This window comes from Oncorhynchus clarkii, chromosome 6 (genome assembly GCF_045791955.1).
Source record: "Oncorhynchus clarkii lewisi isolate Uvic-CL-2024 chromosome 6, UVic_Ocla_1.0, whole genome shotgun sequence".
Taxonomy (NCBI): domain Eukaryota; kingdom Metazoa; phylum Chordata; class Actinopteri; order Salmoniformes; family Salmonidae; genus Oncorhynchus; species Oncorhynchus clarkii.
The window spans coordinates 67,666,218-67,688,052 of record NC_092152.1 but is presented as its reverse complement, the minus strand read 5'-3'; the positions used below and the strand labels follow the sequence as shown (position 1 = coordinate 67,688,052).

Here is a 21,835-nt window from a genome sequence, read left to right as displayed (position 1 = left end):
AAATAGAACTGTTTGGCCTGTTTTTATTGTTACGTTACAGACTTTAAAAAAATAAATAATTATCCACATCAATCTACACAAATTACCCCATAATGACAAAGCAAAAACAGTTTTTTATACATTTTTATTTTTTTAAATAACGGAAATATCACATTTACTTAAGTATTCAGACCCTTAATCAGTACTCTGTTGAAGCACCTTTGGCAGCAATGACAGCCAAGTCTTTTTGGGTATGACGCTACAAGCTTGGCACACCTGTATTTGGGGAGTTTCTCCCATTCTTCTCTGCAGATCCTCTCAAGCTCTGTCAGGTTGGATGGGGAGTGTCGCTGCACAGCTATTTTCAGGTCTCTCCACAGGTGTTCGATCAGGTTCAAGTCCGGGCTCTGGCTGGGCCACTCAAGGACATTCAGAGAGACTGGTCCCAAAGCCACTGCTGCATTGTCTTGGCTGTGTACTTAGGGTAGTTGTCCTGTTGGAAGGTGAACCTTCGCCTCAGTCAGAGGTCCTGAGCACTCTGGAGCAGGTTTTCATCAAGGATCTCTCTGTACTTTGCTCCGTTCATCTTTCCCTCCATCCTAACTAGAGGTCGATCGATTATGATTCTTTAACAGCGATACCGATTATTGGAGGACCAAATAAGCCGATACCGATTAAAATCGGCCGATATATACATACATACATACACACACAGTGTACAAACATACACACACACACAATTACAACAATACTGGATGAACACTTATTTTAACTTAACATAATACATAAATAAAATCTATTTAGTCTCAAATAAATAGACATGCTCAATTTGGTTTAAATAATGAAAAAAAATTGTGTTGGAGAAGAAAGTAAAATTGCAATATGTACCATGTAAAAAAAGCTAATGTTTAAGTTCCTTGCTCAGAACATATGAAAGCTGGTGGTTCAATATTCCCAGTTCTTCAATATTCCCTGTTAAGAAGTTTTAGGTTGTAGTTATAGGAATTATGACGCGTCAACTATTTATCTCTATACCATTTGTATTTCATATACCTTTGACTATTGGATGTTCTAATAGGCACTTTAGTATTGCCAGCCTAATTTCAGGAGTTGATAGGCTTGAAGTCATAAACAGTTCTGTGGTCAAGCATTGCTTAGAGCCTCTGGCAAACGGAGTAAAGTTTGAATGAGTCCTTACGAGCCTGCTGCTGCCTACCACTGCTCAGTCAGACTGCTCTATCAAATCATAGACTTAATTATAATATAATAAACGCAGAAATACGAGCTTTCGGTCACTAATATGGTCAAATCCGTAAAATATAATTTCGAAAACAAAACTTTTATTCTTTCAGTGAAATACGGAACCGTTCCGTATTTTATCGAACGGGTGGCAACCCTAAGTCTAAATATTGCTGTTACATTGCACAACCTTCAATGTTATGTCATAATTATGTAAAATTCTGGCAAATTAGTTCGCAACGAGCCAGACAGCCCAAACTGTTGCATATACACTGACTCGGTGTGCAATGAACGCAAGAGAAGTGACACAATATTCCTAGTTAACATTAATTTATTTTAACTAAATATACAGGTTTAAAGAAAATATACTTCTGTGTATTGATTTTTAGAAAGGCATTGATGTTTGTGGTTAGGTACATTCGTGCAACGATTGTGCTTTTGTTAAATCACTCGTTTGGCGAAGTAGTCTGTAATTCAATAATAAATTAACAGGCACCGCATTGATTATATGCAATGCAGCTAGTTAACCTACTAATATCATCAACCATGTGTAGTTAACTAGTGATTATGTTTAGATTGATTGTTTTTTAAAAGATACGTTTAATTCTAGCCTGCAACTTACCTTGGCTCCTCGCTGCACTCAGGTAACAGGTGGCCACGCAGTAACCTTGTGGAATGCAATGTAATCGGCCATAATCGGCATCCAAAAATGGCAATTACCGATTGTTATGAAAACCTGAAATCGGCCCTAATTAATCGGCAATGCCGATTAATCGGACAACCTCTAATCCTAACTAGTCTCCTAGTCCCTGCCGCGGAAAAACATCCCCACAGCTTGATGCTGCCATCACGCTTCACCGTAGGGATGGTGCCAGATTTAGTCCAGACGTGACTCTTAGCATTCAGGCCAAAGTGTTCAATCTTGGTTTCATCAGACCAGAGAATCTTGTTTCTCATGATCTGAGAGTCTTTAGGTGCCTTTTGGCAAACTCCAAACGGGCTGTCATGTGCCTTTTACTGAAGAGTGGCTTCCGGCTGGCCACTCAAATATAAAGGCCTAATTGGCGGAGTGCTGCAGAGATGGTTGTCCTTCTGAAAGTTTCTTCAATCTCCACAGAGGAACTCTAGAGCTCTGTCAGAGTGACCATCGGGTTCTTGATCAACTCCCTGACCAAGGCTCTTCTCCCCCGATTGCTCAGTTTGGCCGGGCGGCCAGTTCTAGGTTGTCTTGGCGGTTCCGAACTTCTTCCATTTAAGAATGATGGAGGCAACTGTTTTTGGGGACCTTCAATGCTGCAGAAATGTTTTGGTACCCTTCCCCAGATCTGTGCCTCGACACAATCCTGTCTCAGAGCTCTACGGACAAATCCTTCGACCTCATGACTTGGTTTTTCTCTGAGATGCACTGTCAACTGTGGGAACCTTACTGTATAGACAGACGTGTGCCTTTCCAAATCATGTCCAATCAATTGAATATACCACAGGTGGAATCCAATCAAGTTGTAGAAACATCTCAAGGATGATCAATGGAAACAGGATGCACCTGATTTCAATTTTAAGTCTCATTGCAAAGGGTCTGAATACTTAAGTAAATAAGGTATCTGTTTTTTGTTTTTATAAATGTGAAAAAAATTATAAAAACCTGTTTTCGCTGTGTCATTATGTGGTATTGTATGTAGATTGATGAGGATTTTTTTTGTTTGTACATTTTAGAATGAGGCTTTTTGGGGGAAAAGTCAAGGGGTCTGAATACTTTTTGATTGCGCTGTGTCTGTGTGTGCGTATAAACTAACCTGTACTGGATCCCCTCCACTGTAAGCTCATTTAGTTCCAGCTCTCCAGTCTTTAGTCGATCTGTGTTCTCCAGAAGACCAGAGTCAAACTCCACACACACCGGAACCTCCCCTACAGACCTGAACACACATGGTGAAACTTTTCAGCCTCTTGACTGCACTAAGATCTGAATATTTACATTTGAGTAATTTAGCAGATTCTCTTATCCAGAGTGACTTGCAGCTGAATACCTGTTCTGTTGGATGAAGCTCTCGTACTCTCTGTGTGGCTCTATGGCCATCAAAGCAGCAGACATCTCCTCGTGGACAGATACGACCTCATGTTGGAGCATACTGGACATGTCATAGTACTCCTGCAGGATCTCCTTCCTGGGTTACAGGGCAAAAGTCAGAGGTCAGGGCTGTATTATTCCATCCTGGTCTGGGGACCCACTGGGTGTGCAGGCTTTTTTCTAGCCCAGCACTAATGCACCATCTAATCAAAGGCTTGATGATCAGTTATTAAATAGGTACTGTGACTTCGGAAAGTATTCAGACCCCTTAACTTTTTCCACATTTGTTAGGTTATAGCCTTATTCTAAAATTAAATCTACACACAATACCCCATAATGACAAAGCAAAAACTGTTTAGAAATGTTTGCTGATTCATAAAAAATCAAAATAAACAGAACTATGACATTTACATAAGTATTCAGACCCTTTACTCACTACTTTGTTGAAGCACCGTTGGCAGCGATTACAGCCTCGATTCATCTTGAGTATGATCCTACAAGCTTGGCACACCTGTACTTGGGTAGTTTCTCCCATTCTTCTCAGCAGATCTTCTCAAGCTCTGTCAGGCTGAATGGGGAGCGTTGCTGCACAGCTATTTTCAGGTCTCTCCAGAGATGTTTGATTGAGTTCAAGTCCGGGCTCTGGCTGAGCCACTCAAGGACATGCATGCTCTTCAACCGATTGCTGCCCGCACCCGCCCGCCCGACTAGCATCACTAACTCTGGAAGGTTCGGACGTAGAATATGTGGACAACTACAAATACCTAGGTGTCTGGTTAGACTGTAGACTCACATTAAGCATCTCCAATTCAAAATTAAATCTAGAATCGGCTTCCTATTTTGCAACAAAGCCTCCTTCACTCATGCTGCCAAACATACTGGAGGTCGACCGATTAATCGGAATGGCCGATTAATTAGGGCCGATTTCAAGTTTTCATAACAATCGGTAATCTGCATTTTTGGACACCGATTATATTACACTCCACGAGGCAGTCTCTGTTATGCGAGTGCATCACGGAGCCACGGTAAGGTGCTAGCTAGCATTAAACTTATCTTATAAAAAAACAATCAATCCTAACATAATCCCTAGTTAACTACACATGGTTGATGATATTACTAGTTTATCTAGCTTGTCCTCCGTTGTATATAATCGATGCGGTGGCTGTTAATTTATCATTGAATCAAGGCCTACTTCACCAAACGGGTGATTTAACAAGCACATACGCAAAAAAGCATTGTCTTTGCACCAATGTGTACCTAACCATAAAAATCAACGCCTTTCTTAAAATCAATACACAAGTATATATTTTTAAACCTGCATATTTAGTAAACATTGCCTGCTAAAATGAATTTCTTTTAACTAGGGAAATTGTGTTAATTCTCTTGCGTTCTGTGCAACAGAGTTAGGGTATATGCATCAGTTTGGGCCGTCTGGTTCGTTGCGAACTGTGTGAAGACTTTCTTCCTAACAAAGACAGCCAACTACGCCAAACGGGGGATGATTTAACAAAAGCGCATTTGCGAAAAAAGCACAATCATTGCACGAATGTATCTAACCATAAACATCAATGCCTTTCTTAAAATCAATACACAAGTATATATATTTTTAAACCTGCATATTTAGTTAAAAGAAATTAAATGTTAGAAGGCAATATTATCTAGGGACATTGTGTCACTTCTCTTGCGTTCATTGCACGCAGAGTCAGGGTATATGCAACAGTTTGGGCCGCCTGGCTCATTGAGAACTAATTTGCCAGAATTGTACATAATTATGACATAACATTGAAGGTTGTGAATTGTAACAGCAAAATGTAGGCTTATGGATGCGACCCGTTAGATAAAATACGGAACGGTTCCGTATTTCACTGAAAGAATAAACGTTTTGTTTTCGAAATTATAGTTTTACGGATTTGACCATATTAATGACCTAAGGCTCGTAATTTCTGCGTGTTATTATATTATAATTAAGTCTATGATTTGATAGAGCAGTCTGACTGAGCAGTGGTAGGCAGCAGCAGGCTCATAAGCATTCATTCAAACAGCACTTTCCTGCATTTGCTAGCACCTCTTAGCAATGCTTCAAGCATTGCACTGTTCATGACTTCAAGCCCAAGATTAGGCTGGCAATACTAAAGTACCTATTAGAACAATAGTCAAAGGTATATGAAATACAAATGGTAGAGAGAGAAATAGTCCTATAATTACTACAACCTAAAACTTCTTACCTGGGAATATTGAAGACTCATGTTAAAAGGAACCACCAGCTTTCATATGTTCTCATGTTCTGAGCAATGAACTTTTTTACATGGCACATATTGCACTTTCTCCAACACTTTGTTTTTGCATTATTTAAACCAAATTGAACATGTTTCATAATTTATTTGAGACTAAATTGATTTTATTGATGTATTATATTAAGTTAAAATAAAAGTGTTCATTGTTCATTCAGTATTGTTGAAATTGTCTCATTATTACAAATATATATATATATATATATATATATATATAAAAAACATAATTTTTAAAAAAACATTTAAAAATGAATAAACAAATAAAAATCGGCCGACTAATCAGTATCGGCTTTTTTTGGTCCTCCAATAATCGGTATCGGAGTTGAAAAATCAGTCGGTCGACCTCTAAAACATACCCTCGCAAAACTGACTATTCTACCTATCCTTGACTTCGGCGATGTCATTTACAAAATAGCCTCCAACACTCTACTCAGCAAATTGGATGTAGTCTATCACAGTGCCATCCGTTTTGTCACCAAAGCCCATATACTACCCACCACTGCGACCTGTATGCTCTTGTTGGCTGGCCCTCGCTACATATTCGTCGCCAAACCCACTGGCTCCAGGTCAATTATAAGTCTTTGCTGCGTAAAGCCCCGCCTTATCTCAGCTTACTGGTCACCATAGCAACACGCGCTCCAACAGGTATATTTCACTGGTCATCCCCAAAGCCAACACCTCATTTGGCCGCCTTTCCTTCCAGTTCTCTGCTGCCAATGACTGGAACGAATTGCAAAAATCACTGAAGCTGGAGACATATCTCCCTCACTAACTTTAAGCATCAGCAGTCAGAGCAGCTTACCAACCACTCTACCTGTACACAGCCAATCTGTAGATAGCACACCCACCCCATATTGTTATTTATTTTTTTGCTCTTTTGCACCCCAGTATCTCGACTTGCACATCATCATCTGCACATCTATCACTCCAGTGTTCATGCTAAATTGTCATTATTTCGCCACCATTGCCTATTTATTGCCTTACCTCCCTAATCTTACTACATTTGCACACACTGTACATAGACTTTTCTATTGTGTTATTGACTGTATCTTTTGTTTATCCTCTGTGTTGTTGTTTTTGGTCACACTGCTTTGCTTTATCTTGGCCAGGTCACAAGTTGAAAATGAGATCTTGTTCTCAACTGGCCTACCTGGTTGAATAAAGTTGAAATTATTATTATTATTTTAATTCAGAAACTTGTCACGAAGCCACTCCTGTGTTGTCTTGGCTGTGTGCTTAGGGTTGTTGTCCTGTTGGATGGTGAACCTTCACCCCAGTCTGAGGTCATGAGAGGTCTAGAGCAGGTTTTTCATCAAGGATCTCTCTGTACTTTGCTCCGTTCATCTTTGCCTCGATCCTGACTTGTCTCCCTGCCACTGAAAAACATCCCCACAGCATGATGCTGCCACCACGCTTCACCGTAGGGATGGTGCCAGGTTTCTTCCAGACGTGACGCTTGGCATTCAGGCCAAAGAGTTCAATCTTGGTTTCATCAGACCAGAGAATATTGTTTCTCATGATCTGAGAGTCTTCAGGTGCCTTTTGGCAAACTCCAAGTGGGTTGTCATGTGCCTTTTACTGAAGAGTGGTCTCCGGCTGCCCACTCTACCATAAAGGCTTGAGTGGCGGAGTGCTGCAGAGATGGTTGTCCTTCTGGAAGGTTCTCCAATTTCCACAGAGGAACTCTAGAGCTCTGTCAGAGTGACCATCGGGTTCTTGATCAACTCCCTGACCAAGGCTCTTCTCCCCCGATTGCTCTTGGCGGTTCCGAACTTCTTCCATTTAAGAATGATGGAGGCCACTGTGTTCTTGGGAACCTTCAATGCGGCAGAAATGTTTTGGTACCCTTCCCCAGATCTGTGCCTCGACACAATCCTGTCTCAGAGCTCTACAGACAATTCTTTCAACCTCATGGCTTGGTTTTTGCTCTGACATGCACTGTCAACTGTGGGACCTTATATAGACAGGTGTGTGCCTTTCCAATTTTTTTAACATTTTTTTTTTATTTCACCTTTATTTAACCAGGTAGGCAAGTTGAGAACAAGTTCTCATTTACAATTGCGACCTGGCCAAGATAAAGCAAAGCAGTTCGACACATACAACGACACAGAGTTACACATGGAGTAAAACAAACATACAGTCAATAATACAAACCATCATGTCCAATCAATTGAATTTACCACAGGTGGATTCCAATCAAGTTGTAGAAACATCTCAAGGATGATCAATGGAAACAGGATGCACCTGAGCTCAATTTCAAGTCTCATAGCAAAGGGTCTGAATATTTATCTAAATAAGGTATTTCAGTTTTTTATGTGCAAAATGTATAAAAAACAGTTTTCGCTTTGTCATTATGGGGTATTGTATGTAGATTGCTGAGGAAATTGTTTTATTTCAACAATTTTAGAATAAGGCTGTAACGTAACAAAACGTTTAAAAAGTCAAGGGGTCTGAATATTTTCCGAAGGCACTGTATGTATAGTACAGAGCTGCAACAAAAGCCTGCACACCCTGTGGGTCTCCAGGGCCAGTATTGATTACATTATGTGTGTTTGGACAACAGCCCAAAACTATTATGTCAAACTTCTCATGAGAGCACTTGAAATCTTACCATCAAAAGGGAAGGATATTAGGTGAGATACAAAACCATGCAGTGTAACAATGGGATGACCATAGAGTCACAGTACTTCCCTACCGCGCTGTACACACACAATATGATCATCACTGACTGGGAATTCACTGACAGAGTTGTGCTTTCCCCTCACTCACCCACACACACTTACAGTACGAGTACCATCTCCTGCTGTAGGCTCTGTAGTGCCATGAGCAGGGCAGGTTGGGCCTGGCTGTAGTGGTGCTGATGGTACACCTGGGCTGCTCTGACTGACAGAACATACTCATTATGAAGCTCATGGAGCCTCAGAGTAGCCTTTACATAGCGCTCCCTCGCACGCTCACGTTCTTTATCTAAACAAACACAAGATTATATATATCAGTAGAACACACACAAATGTAGCATAGAAGTGGAAAAACAATACACATGACAAATAGTCACTACTAATATGATCAACTGTGTTAATTTGGTGAATCAATAGGACATCAGTTGTCTAAACAGAAATATCAGGAGGTAATGATCATCTGTTGTCCAGAATGTAATCCTTTCAGTCAGTCAAAGTGAGAGTGTGTCTGTGTTGTTTGGAGAAATGATATGGAGCAAGAGTGAGCTTCCCCACCTTTACTGGCCTCCTGGTACTTCCTCTTTGCCTGCCCTGCATCCCTCACCAGCTGTCTATAGCTGGCCTTCAGCCTCTCCAGCTCTGTCTGAGTCACCTGACAAATGGAAAGGGTATATTAGTGTTACCTCATCCAAACAAGGTGCATAAATTGAAGAACAAATGGGATGAGTAGAGAGCTATTCAGCCACTCTCTAAGAACAATGAGAGTCCTCAAATACATGTCTACTATCTAACCACACAGCACTGTCATCAGAGGGAAAGGAGGGGATCATAAATGTACTTAAAAAGGAGTGGAGGTGATACTGTACAAACAAGTGATACGGGTGTGGTTTGTTAAAAGTGGGAGTGACTTTCTGAGTCATGATCACTTTCTGAGTCAAAATGCCTATGTAACATTAACCAATTAAAAACAGTTCTGTAGCAATGATGTTCGTGCAGTAGGCTATAGGCCAAATACATTATCACTGTATATTGGCTATGCTTGAATTGCCCTGCCAATTATGTTCTTCTCAGACAATTTTGAAATTATATTTAAAAAATGTAGGTATATGATCACACTGGGAATAGATCATTTGTTGTAGTACTTGTGAGGCAGAGCTGAGTGAGCATAGTATTATTATTATTATTTTACTGGACTGATGGCCTGCATCTGATGTTCAGTCTGAGGGGAGGCAGGGAGCAGCGGTCCCTCCGCTGAGAAAAGAGAACAGTCTTCTAGCTGATGGCAAAACTCAAGTCACACTGCATTATTTCTGCCTTATGTACCAATTCATGTTGTTATTCCTATGATCAGAGAAAGAGAAATATTCCTCGATATTAAAAAAGACAAGCCACTAATAATAACAACAATGCAAGCTTATCAAAAATTTGATACAATCATTCATTGCAGCTGCAGTGCTGGTTGTAGCATGAGTGGAAGTAGTGAGAAAGTGTATTTTATGGCTTATAAAAGTGTTGAACAAGGTGCTGACAGTGTTGAACAACAACTTAAACATGAAATTACTCATAAAAACAGTAGCTCTTTGCTGTATTAGTTTTAACATTTCACAGTATCAACTTTGCTATGACAATGACGGTGCACTTGATTTGTTCTCTAGGTTTGCCGGGTAGGCGGAGTTCTACCTTCTGACACATGAAATGGTTAAAAATGGGAACACTTTGCCTTCCCGGGACTGGGGCTGCTGAATGAAGTGCACCTACCGCCAACAGCATGAAACAAAAAAACAAAACAAAATAAAAAATAGGAACAAGGCTTTATCGTAGTTTTATTTACAGAAATGTTTGGTGATCGACTAGGAATGCCTTGAGATTGACCAGTCGACCGCAATTGACTGGTTGGTGACCACTGATCTAAAGGTTAAAAATAACTATTTTTTAGGGGGTACATCAGATTTATTACTGCAGATAGATTGTGGCTTCCATCAATGTAATTGTCTGCATCATTTCCAATCCCCCATTTGTATATATACACAGTTGAAGTCGGAAGTTTACATACAGTTAGGTTGGAGTTATTAAAACTCGTTTTTCAACCACTCCACAAATTTCTTGTTAACAAACTATAGTTTTGGCAAGTCGGTTAGGACATCTACTTGTGCATGACACAAGTAACTTTTCCAACAATTGTTTACAGACCGATTATTTCACTGTACCACAATTCCAGTGGGTCAGAAGTTTACAGACACTAAGTTGACTGTGCCTTGAAAACAGCTTGGAATATTCCAGAAAATAATATCATGGCTTTAGAAGCTTCTGATAGGCTAATTGACATAATTTGAGTCAACTGGAGGTGTACCTGTGAATGTATTTCAAGGCCTACCTTCAAACTCAGTGCCCCTTTGCTTGACATCATGGTAAAATCAAAAGAAATCAGCCAAGACCTCAGAAAATAAATTGTAGACCTCCACAAGTCTGGTTCATCCTTGGGAAGAATTTCCAAAGGCCTGAAGGTACCACGTTCATCTGTACTAACAATAGTACGCAAGTATAAACACCATGGGACCACACAGCTGTCATACTGCTCAGGAATGAGACACCTTCTGGTTCCTAGAGTTGAACGTACTTTGGTGCGAAAAGTGCAATGCAATCCCAGAACAGCAAAGGACCCTGTGAAGATGCTGGAGGAAACAGGTACACAAGAATCTATATCCACAGTAAAACAGTTCCTATATTGACATAACCTGAAAGGCCGCTCAGCAAGGAAGAAGCCACTGCTCCAAAACCGACATTAAAAAGCCAGACTACGGTTTGCAACTGCACATGGGGACAAAGATCGTACTTATAGGAGGAATGTCCTCTGGTCTGATGAAACAAAAATAGAACTGTTTGGCCATTATTACCATCGATATGTTCGGAGGAAAAAGGGGGAGGCTTGCAAGCCAAAGAAGACCACCCCCAACCGTGAAGCACAGGGGAGGCAGCATCATGTTGTGGGGGTGCTTTGCTGCAGGAGGGCCTGTTGCACTTCACAAAATAGATGTTATCATGAGGAAGGAAAATTATGTTGATATATTGAAGCAACATCTCAAGACATCAGTCAGGAAATTAATGTGTCTTCCAAATGGACAATGACTCCAAGCATACTTCCAAAGTTGTGTCAAAATGGCTTAAGGACAACAAAGTCAAGGTATTGGAGAGGCAATCACAAAGCCCTGATCTCAATCACATAGAACATTTGTGGGCAGAACTGAAAAAGTGTGTGCGAGCAAGGAGGCCTAAAAGTTACACCAGCTCTGTCAGGAGGAATGGGCCAAAAGTCACCCAACTTATTGTGGGAAGCTTGTGGAAGGCTACCTGAAACATTTGATCCAAGTTAAACAATTTAAAGGCAATGCTACCAAATACTAATTGAGTGTATGTAAACTTCTGACCCACTGGGAACGTGATGAAAAAATTAAAACTGAAATAAATCATTCTCTCTACTATTATTCTGACATTTCACATTCTTAAAATAAAGTGGTGATCCTAACTGACCTACAACAGGGAATTTTTACTGGATTAAATGTCAGGAATGATGAAAAACTGAGTTTAAATGTATTTGGCTAAGGTGTACAGTGGGGCAAAAAAGTATTTAGTCAGCCACCAACTGTATTTAGTCAGCCACCAACCAGCCACCAACCAACAAGCCACCAACCACCAACCAGCCACCAACCAACAAAAAAATCCAGAAAATGACATTGTAGGAATTTTACTGAATTTATTAGCAAATTAAGGTGGAAAATAAGTGTTTGGTCAATAACAAAAGTTCCTCAATACTTTGTTATATACCCTTTGTTGGCAATGACAGAGGTCAAACGTTTTCTGTAAGTCTTTGGTTTTCACACACTGTTGCTGGTATTTTGGCCCATTCCGCCATGCAGATCTCCTCTAGAGCAGTGATGTTTTGGGGCTGTTGCTGGGCAACACGGACTTTCAACTCCCTCCAAAGATTTTCTATGGGGTTGAGATCTGGAGACTGGCTAGGCCACTCTAGGACCTTGAAATGCTTCTTAAGAAGCCACTCCTTCGTTGCCCGGGCGGTGTGTTTGGGATCATTGTCATGCTGAAAGACCCAGCCACGTTTCATCTTCAATGCCCTTGCTGATGGAAGGAGGTTTTCATTCATTCTTTCCTTAACACGGATCAGTCGTCCTGGTCCCTTTGCAGAAAAACATCCCCAAAGCATGATGTTTCCACCCCCATGCTTCACAGTAGGTATGGTGTTCTTTGGATGCAACTCAGCATTCTTTGTCCTCCAAACACGACGAGTTGAGTTTTTACCAAAAAGTTATATTTTGGTTTCATCTGACCATATGACATTCTCCCTATCTTCTTCTGGATCATCCAAATGCTCTCTAGCAAACTTCAGACGGGCCTGGACATGTACTGGCTTAAGCAGGGGGACACGTCTGGCACTGCAGGATTTGAGTCCCTGGCGGCGTAGTGTGTTACTGATGGTAGGCTTTGTTACTTTGGTCCCAGCTCTCTGCAGGTCATTCACTAGGTCCCCCCGTATGGTTCTGGGATTTTTGCTCACCGTTCTTGTGATCATTTTGACCCCACGGGGTGAGATCTTGCGTGGAGCCCCAGATCGAGGGAGATTATCAGTGGTCTTGTATGTCTTCCATTTCCTAATAATTGCTCCCACAGTTGATTTCTTCAAACCAAGCTGCTTACCTATCGCAGATTCAGTCTTTCCAGCCTGGTGCAGGTCTACAATTTTGTTTCTGGTGTCCTTTGACAGCTCTTTGGTCTTGGCCATAGTGGAGTTTGGAGTGTGACTGTTTGAGGTTGTGGACAGGTGTCTTTTATACTGATAACAAGTTCAAACAGGTGCCATTAATACAGGTAACAAGTGGAGGACAGAGGAGCCTCTTAAAGAAGAAGTTACAGGTCTGTGAGAGCCAGAAATCTTGCTTGTTTGTAGGTGGCCAAATACTTATTTTCCACCATAATTTGCAAGTAAATTCATTAAAAATCCTACAATGTGATTTTCTGGATTTTTTTCCCTAATTTTGTCTGTCATAGTTGAAGTGTACCTATGATGAAAATTACAGGCCTCTCTCATCTTTTTAAGTGGGAGAACTTGCACAACTGGTGGCTGACTAAATACTTTTTTGCCCACTGTATGTAAACTTCAGACTTCAACTGAATATATACACACACACACACACAAATCCCCCCCCCCCATATATGTTCCTTTATTATTTCCCCTAACCCTACCATCCCTCCCCTAATTGGAGTAAAATAATTAACAACACTTATCTGAGCAGCTAACCGATCGCTGCAGCTGTACATAGTCTATCGGTAAATAGCCCACCCAATTTTACCTACCTCATCCCCATACTGTTTTTATTTATTTACTTTTCTGCTCTTTTGCACACCAATATCTCTACCTGTACATGACCATCTGATCATTTATCACTCCAGTGTTAATCTGCAAAATTGTAATTATTCGCCTACCTCCTCATGCCTTTTGCACACAATGTATATAGACTCTCTTTTTTTTCTACTGTGTTATTGAATTGTTTACTACATGTGTAAGTAACTCTGTGTTGTCTGTTCACACTGCTATGCTTTATCTTGGCCAGATGGCAGTTGTAAATGAGAACTTGTTCTCAACTAGCCTACCTGGTTAAATAAAGGTGAAATAAAAATAAAATACAAATAAAATAGGCTTCTACATACTACCCCTCCTGTCTCAGCCTCCAGTAATTATGCTGCAATAGTTTATGTGTCGGGGGTTAGGGTCAGTCTGTTATATCTGGAGTATTTCTCCTGTTTTATCCGGTGTCCTGTGTGAATTTAAGTATCCCCCCCCCCCACTCACCCGCACCTGCTGTCTAAATCTGAACGATAGACTAGAAAAGCCAACTGACATTTACTCCTGAGGTGTTGACCTGTTGCACCCACTGTGATTATTATTATTACTTGACCCTGCTGGTCATCTATGAACGTTTGAACATCTTGGCCACGTACTGTTATAATCTCCACCCGGCACAACCAGAAGAGGACTGGCCACCCCTCATAGCCTGGTTCCTCTCTAAGTTTCTTCCTAGATTCCTGACTTTCTAGGGAGTTTTTCCTAGCCACCGTGCTTCTACATCTGCATTGCTTGCTATTTAGGATTTTAGGCTGGGTTTCTGTGTAACACTTTGTGACATAGGCTGATGTAAAAAGGGCTTTATAAATACATTTGATTGATTGATTGATTTACAGACACAGCATATTTTACAATAGTAATCTTTTGTTTGTTTTTAATCCCATCCTTCAACCACTCAACCCCTCCCATCTATCTCTGAACACCATCCAGTTTTGATTTCTATTTGCCATATATTTTTCAACTGTGCTGTGGTGTTTCACAAAAGTTCACAAAAGGTTAATTATACATTGCACTACGAAAGTGCAGAGGATGTCTGCATGACGCCTGTGACTTGTTTGTAGTGTACTATACAGGGGTACTAAGGCAAAACCTGACCCAGGCAATGTACAAACTGCAACCCATAAACCTAACAATTCATTAAAGATTAACACATCATTTGCTCGCAGTAATAGGGTAATGATAGAAACCATGGAAAGGGCAAAAACTATTGTCACATTAAAGTCCCCGATGGCTTTTGCTCATCAAAATGCATTTGCTATGCAAGAGCAGTTCTCAATTAGACAACAATGGCCAAACTCAGTTACAGCCCATTGGCTTTCATTTCAACTGAGTGCTGTCTGTTAATGAAGTTGCAATAACTGTGCAGCTCTGCATCTCAATGAGGAGCGCCTGCTGCATATCCACACTGGTGAAAAGGGAATGTATTATATTCACACATTTGTGGTTCTTTTAACTATTTCAAGCCCAAAGTTTAAAACAGCTTTCTTTGCAACCTACGCCACGATCTTCAAATGAAGAACATCATAAAACAGATATTACTACACGGGGACCGTCTGTTTTGACTGTTTGTTTCAGGTGATAACAGTATTCCTATGAAAGGTATGTAGGCGCAATACGCCTTAATAATAGTAATATTAATAGTCTTACAGTAATAGCCCTTTGTGAAACAGGATTTTTGATAATTATTATTTGTACATTTCCTTTTTTTATTTCACCTTTGTTTAACCAGGTAGACCAGTTGAGAACAAGTTCTCATTTACAACGGCGACCTGGCCAAGATAAAGCAAAGCAGTGCAACAAAAACAACACAGAGTTACACAAACAAACGTACAGTCAATAACACAATAGAAAAATATATGTACAGTGTGTGCAAATGTAGAAGAGTAGGGAGGTAAGGCAATAAATAGGCCATGGAGGTGAAATAATTACAATTTAGCATTAACACTGGAGTGATAGATGTGCAGATGCTGATGTGCAAGTAGAGATACTGGGGTGCAAAAGAGCAAGAGGATAAATAACAATAGGAGGATGAGGTTGTTGGGTGTGCTATTTACAGATTGGCTGTGTACAGGTACAGTGATCGGTAAGCTGCTCTGACAGCTGATGCTTAAAGAAAGAGAGGGAGATATTAGACTTCAGTTTCAGTGATTTTTGCAATTCGTTCTAGTCAATGGCAGCAGAAAACTGAAATGAAATGCGGCCAAAGGAGGTGTTGGATTTGGGGATGACCAGTGAAATTTACCTGCTGGAGCCAGAGATACGGGTGGGTGTTGCTATGGTGACCAGTGAGCTGAGATAAGACGGGGCTTTACCTAGCAACGACTTATAGATGACCTGGAGCCGGTGGGTTTGGCGATGAATATGTAGTGCGGGCCAGACAATGAGAGCATACAAAACGGATGGCACTGTGATAGACTACATCCAGTTTGCTGAGTAGAGCGTTGGAGGCTATTTTGTAAATGACATCGCCGAAGTCAAGGATGGGTAGGATAGTCAGTTTTACGAGGGTATGTTTGGCAGCATGAGTTAAGGAGGCTTTGTTGCAAAATAGAAAGCTGATTCTAGATTTCATTTTGGATTGGAGATGCTTAATGTGAGTCTGGAAGGAGAGTTTACAGTCTTAACCAGACACCTAGGTATTTGTAGTTGTCCACATATTCTAAGTCAGAACCATCCAGAGTAGTGATGCTAGTCGGGCGGGCGGGTGTGGGCAACGATCGTTTGAAGAGCATGCATTTAGTTTTACTAGCATTTAAAAGCAGTTGGAGGCCACGGAAGGAGTGTTGTATGGTATTGATGCTAATTTGGAGGTTTGTTAACACAGTGTCCAAAGAAGGGCCAGAAGTATACAGAATGGTGTCGTCTGCGTAGAGGTGGATCAGAGAATCACCAGCAGCAAGAGCGACATCATTGATATATAAAGAGAAACGAGTTGGCCCGAGAATTGAACCCTGTGGCACCCCCATAGAGACTGCCATAGGTCCGGACAACATGCCCTCCGATTTGACACACTGAACTCTATCTGAGAAGTAGTTGGTGAACCAGGCGAGGTAGTCATTTGAGAAACCAAGGCTATTGAGTCTGCCGATAAGAATGCAGTGATTGACAAAGTCGAAAGCCTTGGCCAGGTCGATGAAGACGGCTGCACAGTACTGTCTTTTATCGATGGCGGTTATGATATCGTTTAGGATCTTTAGGAGCGTGGCTGAGGTGCACCCATGACCAGCTCAGAAACCAGATTGCATAGTGGAGAAGGTACAGTGGGATTCAAAATGGTCGGTGATCTGTTTGTTAACTTGGCTTTCGAAGATTTTAGAAAGGCAGGGCAGGATGGATATAGGTCTGAACAATTTGGGTGTAGAGTGTCTCCCCCTTTGAAGAGAGGGATGACCACGGCAGCTTTCCAATCTTTGGGGATCTCAGACGATACGAAAGAGAGGTTGAACAGGTTAGTGATAGGGGTTGCTGATCATTTTAGAAAGAGAGGGACCAGATTGTCTAGGCCAGCTGATTGGTAAAGATCCAGATTTTGCAACTCTTTCAGAACATCAGCTGTCTGGATTTGAGTGAAGGAGAAGCGGGGGGGGGGTTGGGCAAGTTGCTGCAGGGGGTGCAGAGCTGTTGGCCGGGGTAGCCAGGTGGAAAGTATGGCCAGCCGTAGAAAAATGCTTTTTGAAATTCTCGATTATCATAGATTTAATCGGAGGTGACAGTATTTCCTAGCCTCAGTGCAGTGGGCAGCTCGGAGGAAGTGCTCTTATTCTCCATAGACTTTACGGTGTCCCAAAACTTTTTGGAATTTGTGCTACAGGAAGCAAATTTCTGTTTGAAAAAGCTAGCCTTAGCTTTCCTAACTGACTGAGTATATTGGTTCCTGACTTCCCTGAAGTTTTTTATCTCGCGGGAGCTATTCAATGCTAATGCAGAACGCCACAGGATGTTTTTGTGCTGGTCAAGGGCAGTCAAGTCTGGGGTGAACCAATGTTCTTATTTCTAATTTTTTTTGAATGGGGCATGCTTATTTAAGATTGAGAGGAAAGCACTTTTGAAGAGTAACCAGGCATCCTCTACTGACGGGATGAGGTCAATATCCTTCCAGTGATATGTTCATCTGTTTGTGTGTGTGCGTGCAGTCGTGTGTGTGTGTGTGTGTGTCTGACCCTGCTGAGCTCCTGGCTGAGCTGGCTCCACTGCTCTGTGTAGGTTTTCCTGAGCTGCTGCTTGTCTCTGATCAGCAGGGTCAGTTTGCTGAGAGGCCCAACCTGCAGGTCTTCAGACTGCCGCCGCATCACACGACTTAAACTCTCCGTCTGAGCCACCAGCACACCCCACGACTGAAAGAGGAAGGAGGCCAGAGAGAGAAAAAGAGACAGGGAGAGACAGAATTAATAAAGTGAATACTCTGCATATCGCCATCTACTGATCAAACGTAATGCTCAATCATCAATAATGTTTGAAAGGTCAAGTCCACATTGCAGCTGGGGGTGGATGTGGTCTCATGTCTAAACCAGTGAGCTTGCTAAAACCCACTGATATAGTGTAAGGGTCATTCCACTTTATTTCAATCACTTTTTGACCGCACCCCTTTTGATTTGAATGAAACTTCCCATTCATATTTGCCCATGGTTGAAGTAAGTGGTCAGAAAGGGACTTAATGGACCGGAATGCAAAGACATTTAGGAGTTAGAGGTGCTCAAAGTTGACCCATTTCGCCTACCCCACCATGAGACATACTGTACATGTCTTAATCATTGGAAAAGATAAATGGTTGAGTTTGACATAATTTTAAAACTTTAACAGGGTTGTCAAACAAAAAATAATGTCATTTTTTATCCTTTAACGTCAATTACCTACAAATGAGTAAAGTACGTTTTTTTTGTTTCGCCTTATGTTGTAGCTTAGACCCTATTTTACATAATCTGAGATGTTTATATTGTTCCCTCCATCGGTTGAGACGCAGTATACTTTTGAAAAGAGGGTGGGTGTCATGAAAACATATGGACATATCCCAGACCACTGCAATTTAGCTGGTACATCATTGAAATGTAATATACTTTTTTACTTCCAATTACTACCACAAAAATGGCAACTGACCCACCCACCGTCGAATGTCAACTTAAATAGGAATGGCTAGAGGCGTCACTGCAGTCACTGGTTCGAATAATAAAAAATGTAATAGGTTTCCTATGGAAGATTGACAGTATAATTTCAAACAACTGTCACCCGCCCTGTACTCAAGAGCATGATGTGTATCAACTGATGGCAGGCACTACACAAACACATCAGATGATGTAAAATAGGGTCTAAGCTACAACATATGAGAAAATTGTAAAATAAATTCACGTGTTAAATAATTGATATTAAAGGTTAAAAAAATGGTTTTATTATTATAGATTTTTTTTCAATAAATAATAAAATAATGACAACCCTGTTTGTAAGCTTTTAAATTATATCAAACCCAACCGTTTATCTTTTCCAGTGACGAAGACATGGATGTCTCATTGCGGGGTACGCAAAATGGTTCAACATTGAGCACTTCTATCTTCTAAATGTTTTGGCATTCAGGTCCAAAAAGTTACTTTCTGACCACTTCTATGACGGGCAAATATGTATTGAAAGTTTCATTCAAATCAAAAGAGGTGCGGTCAACAAGAAAAAATGTCAATCAAATAGACCCAGAGAGTACCTGATTGAGCTGGCTGATGTAGTCCGGTCCTCCCCCAGGCTGGGGCCCCTCCAGTTTCTCAACCATGGCAGCCATCTGGTGCAGCTGAACAGAGAACTCCCGGTCGCTCTTGGACCGCTGGCTCATCCACTTCTTCATCACCTCCATCAGACGCAGCTCCGAGTCCTGCAGCCGCATCAGGGCCGCGTGGGCCTGGGGACACCACAGGTCCTCCCCAAACCCCATCAGATCTGCACCCAGAGGAGTGGGAACCCAGTCAAACTGTAGACAGTAAACACTGGAGTGGATGTGAGAATAAACCACACACATGTGACCTGGCTAATAAGGTGCAGAAAGATTAAAATAAAAACTGAATGAGAATGCATGGGATTTATCCTCAGTCTACTCTGAACTTTGGGTGTACTTTCTTTACTGGACTGTAGAGTCAGGTGAATTAGTTAAACTTGCGAGGCAAGGTATATAAATAATACCAAGACTACACAACTGATTATTTAAACAAGTTGTGGCATGTGGAGGGTTTCACTTCTGGGTGACTTATTTTCAAGGGAGAAAACAGTTAGGAGGCACTTCCTCTTGAAATACAGAACTGATCAGAAGGGTGACACGACTCTAAACTGTTTATTGGTTTTAGTATAATTTTACTAAGTGAGTTATTATACTAGTACAGAGTAGAATGGTAAAGTAAGTTGAACTTGAGGCTTAATATAATGCAGCCTACTGTGGAACTCTGGCATCAACCATAACCACTCTCCTTTGCCAAGATGATCCATCCACCTGACAGGTGTGGCATATCAAGGAAGCTGATTAAAGCGCATGATGTTTACACACATGCACTTTGTGCCAGGGACAAAAAAGGGCACTCTTAAATGTGCCGTTTTCTCACATAACCCAATGCCACAGATCTCTTAAATTGAGAGAGCATGCAACTGGCATGCTGACTGCAGGAATGTCCAGCAGAGCTGTAGCCAGAGAACTGAATGTTAATGTATCTACCATAAGCCGCTTCCAGCTTAATTTTAGAGAATTTGAAAGTAAGTCCGACTGGCCTCACAACCGCAGACCACGTGTATGGCGTCGTGTGGGTGAGCAGTTTGCTGATGTCAACGTTGTTTACAGAGTGCCCCATGGTTGCGGTGGGGTTATGGTATGGGCAGGCATAAGCTATGAACAACAAACATAAATGCATTTTATCAATGGCAAATTTGAATGCACAGAGGTACCGTGACGAGATCCTGAGGCCCATTGTCATGGAATTCATCCCCTACCATCACCTCATGTTTCAGCATGATAATGTACATCACCATGTCACAAGGATCTGTACGCAATTACTGGAAGCTGAAAATGTCCCAGTTCTTCCATGGCCTGCATACTCACCAGACATGTCACCGAAATGAGCATGTTTGGGATGCTCTGGAGCAACGTATATGACAGCGTGTTCCAGTTCCACCCAATATCCAGCAACTTCGAACAGCCATTGAAGAGGAGTGGGACAACATTCCACAGGCCACAATCAACAGCCTGATCAACTCTATGAGAATGAGATTATGGTCATACCAGATACTGACTGGTTTTCTGATCCACGCCCCTTTTTTTAAGGTATCTGTGACCAAGAGATGCATGTCATGTGAAATCCATAGATTAGTGCCTAATTTATTTATTTCACTTGACTGGTTTCCTTATATAAACTGTAACTCAGTAAAATCTTTGAAATTGTTGCATTTATATATTTGTTCTGTGTACATAAAGCAGGGATGAGTAATGTGTTGACGAAACCTTCAACTGAACATGTAAACCCGCCCTGCTGAGTTTACCTTGATCGAAATTCGATCACATAAAATCCTTTCTCTAACTTCATAGGGAGATGTGCATGTGTAGCTAGCTAGCTGTTGAATCCGATACAAATGGTATCATTATCAATAGCCCATGTCGGCTATCATTAGGAGTTAAATAATAGTATACTGTAGTGTAGTTTACGTCGACAAAAAAATATTCTCACCTCAGGTTATTGCAAGCAGTTCACTCCGACGTTTCAAGTATTTACAGAATATGTAGGCTATGACAATTCTTATCGAGGAGGCATTAATTGTGCCAACAGAAACTGTTACAGTGAGGTAGTATTGATATCGCTGGTCTGGCACGGCGACCATACTCGCATCAGAAACATAAAAAGCAGGAAGCCAGCGCTGTCCTATCAAAGCGGGACTGACTGGGGAGGTTAGTGACTGCGTCCTCTTCGGGACGGAAGGCTTGGTACAGCCCTGGTTTTAATGTCTATGTGTACAGCACGGTTCAAAAACATAACAGCTCATTAACTGCGTGGATTAACGGGGACAATAATTACGGTAAACAGGTGACTAAATTGGAACACAACATTAGCTTGAGCAGCGATTGGCCTAGAGCACTTGCCCGAGTGACATTCATGATCCAAAATTATACTTTCTGAAAATGCTGTAGAACACCTGCCACATACATAACACCAAC

At 41.3% G+C, this 21,835-nt stretch overlaps 1 protein-coding gene across 3 annotated transcripts in view; it reads right to left on the bottom strand.

Annotated features, from left to right (window-relative positions):
• LOC139411510 (tyrosine-protein kinase Fes/Fps-like) overlaps nucleotides 1-21,533 on the bottom strand; it is a 43,636-nt gene extending 22,103 nt beyond the window's left edge. Inside the window, exons 1-7 of one of the 3 annotated variants that reach the window (XM_071157972.1) lie at nucleotides 21,351-21,533; nucleotides 19,355-19,584; nucleotides 17,829-18,002; nucleotides 8,808-8,904; nucleotides 8,358-8,541; nucleotides 3,243-3,380; nucleotides 3,012-3,131 (exon numbers count right to left, since the gene is read on the bottom strand). In XM_071157972.1, the coding sequence (XP_071014073.1) occupies nucleotides 3,012-3,131; nucleotides 3,243-3,380; nucleotides 8,358-8,541; nucleotides 8,808-8,904; nucleotides 17,829-18,002; nucleotides 19,355-19,579 (938 nt within the window). In that variant the 5' untranslated portion in view covers nucleotides 19,580-19,584; nucleotides 21,351-21,533. Of the gene's footprint in view, nucleotides 1-3,011; nucleotides 3,132-3,242; nucleotides 3,381-8,357; nucleotides 8,542-8,807; nucleotides 8,905-17,828; nucleotides 18,003-19,354; nucleotides 19,667-21,350 lie in introns of those variants that run through there. The other 2 variants (XM_071157973.1, XM_071157970.1) reach the window with 2 other exon arrangements.
• Between the last annotated feature and the right edge of the window lie 302 nt (nucleotides 21,534-21,835).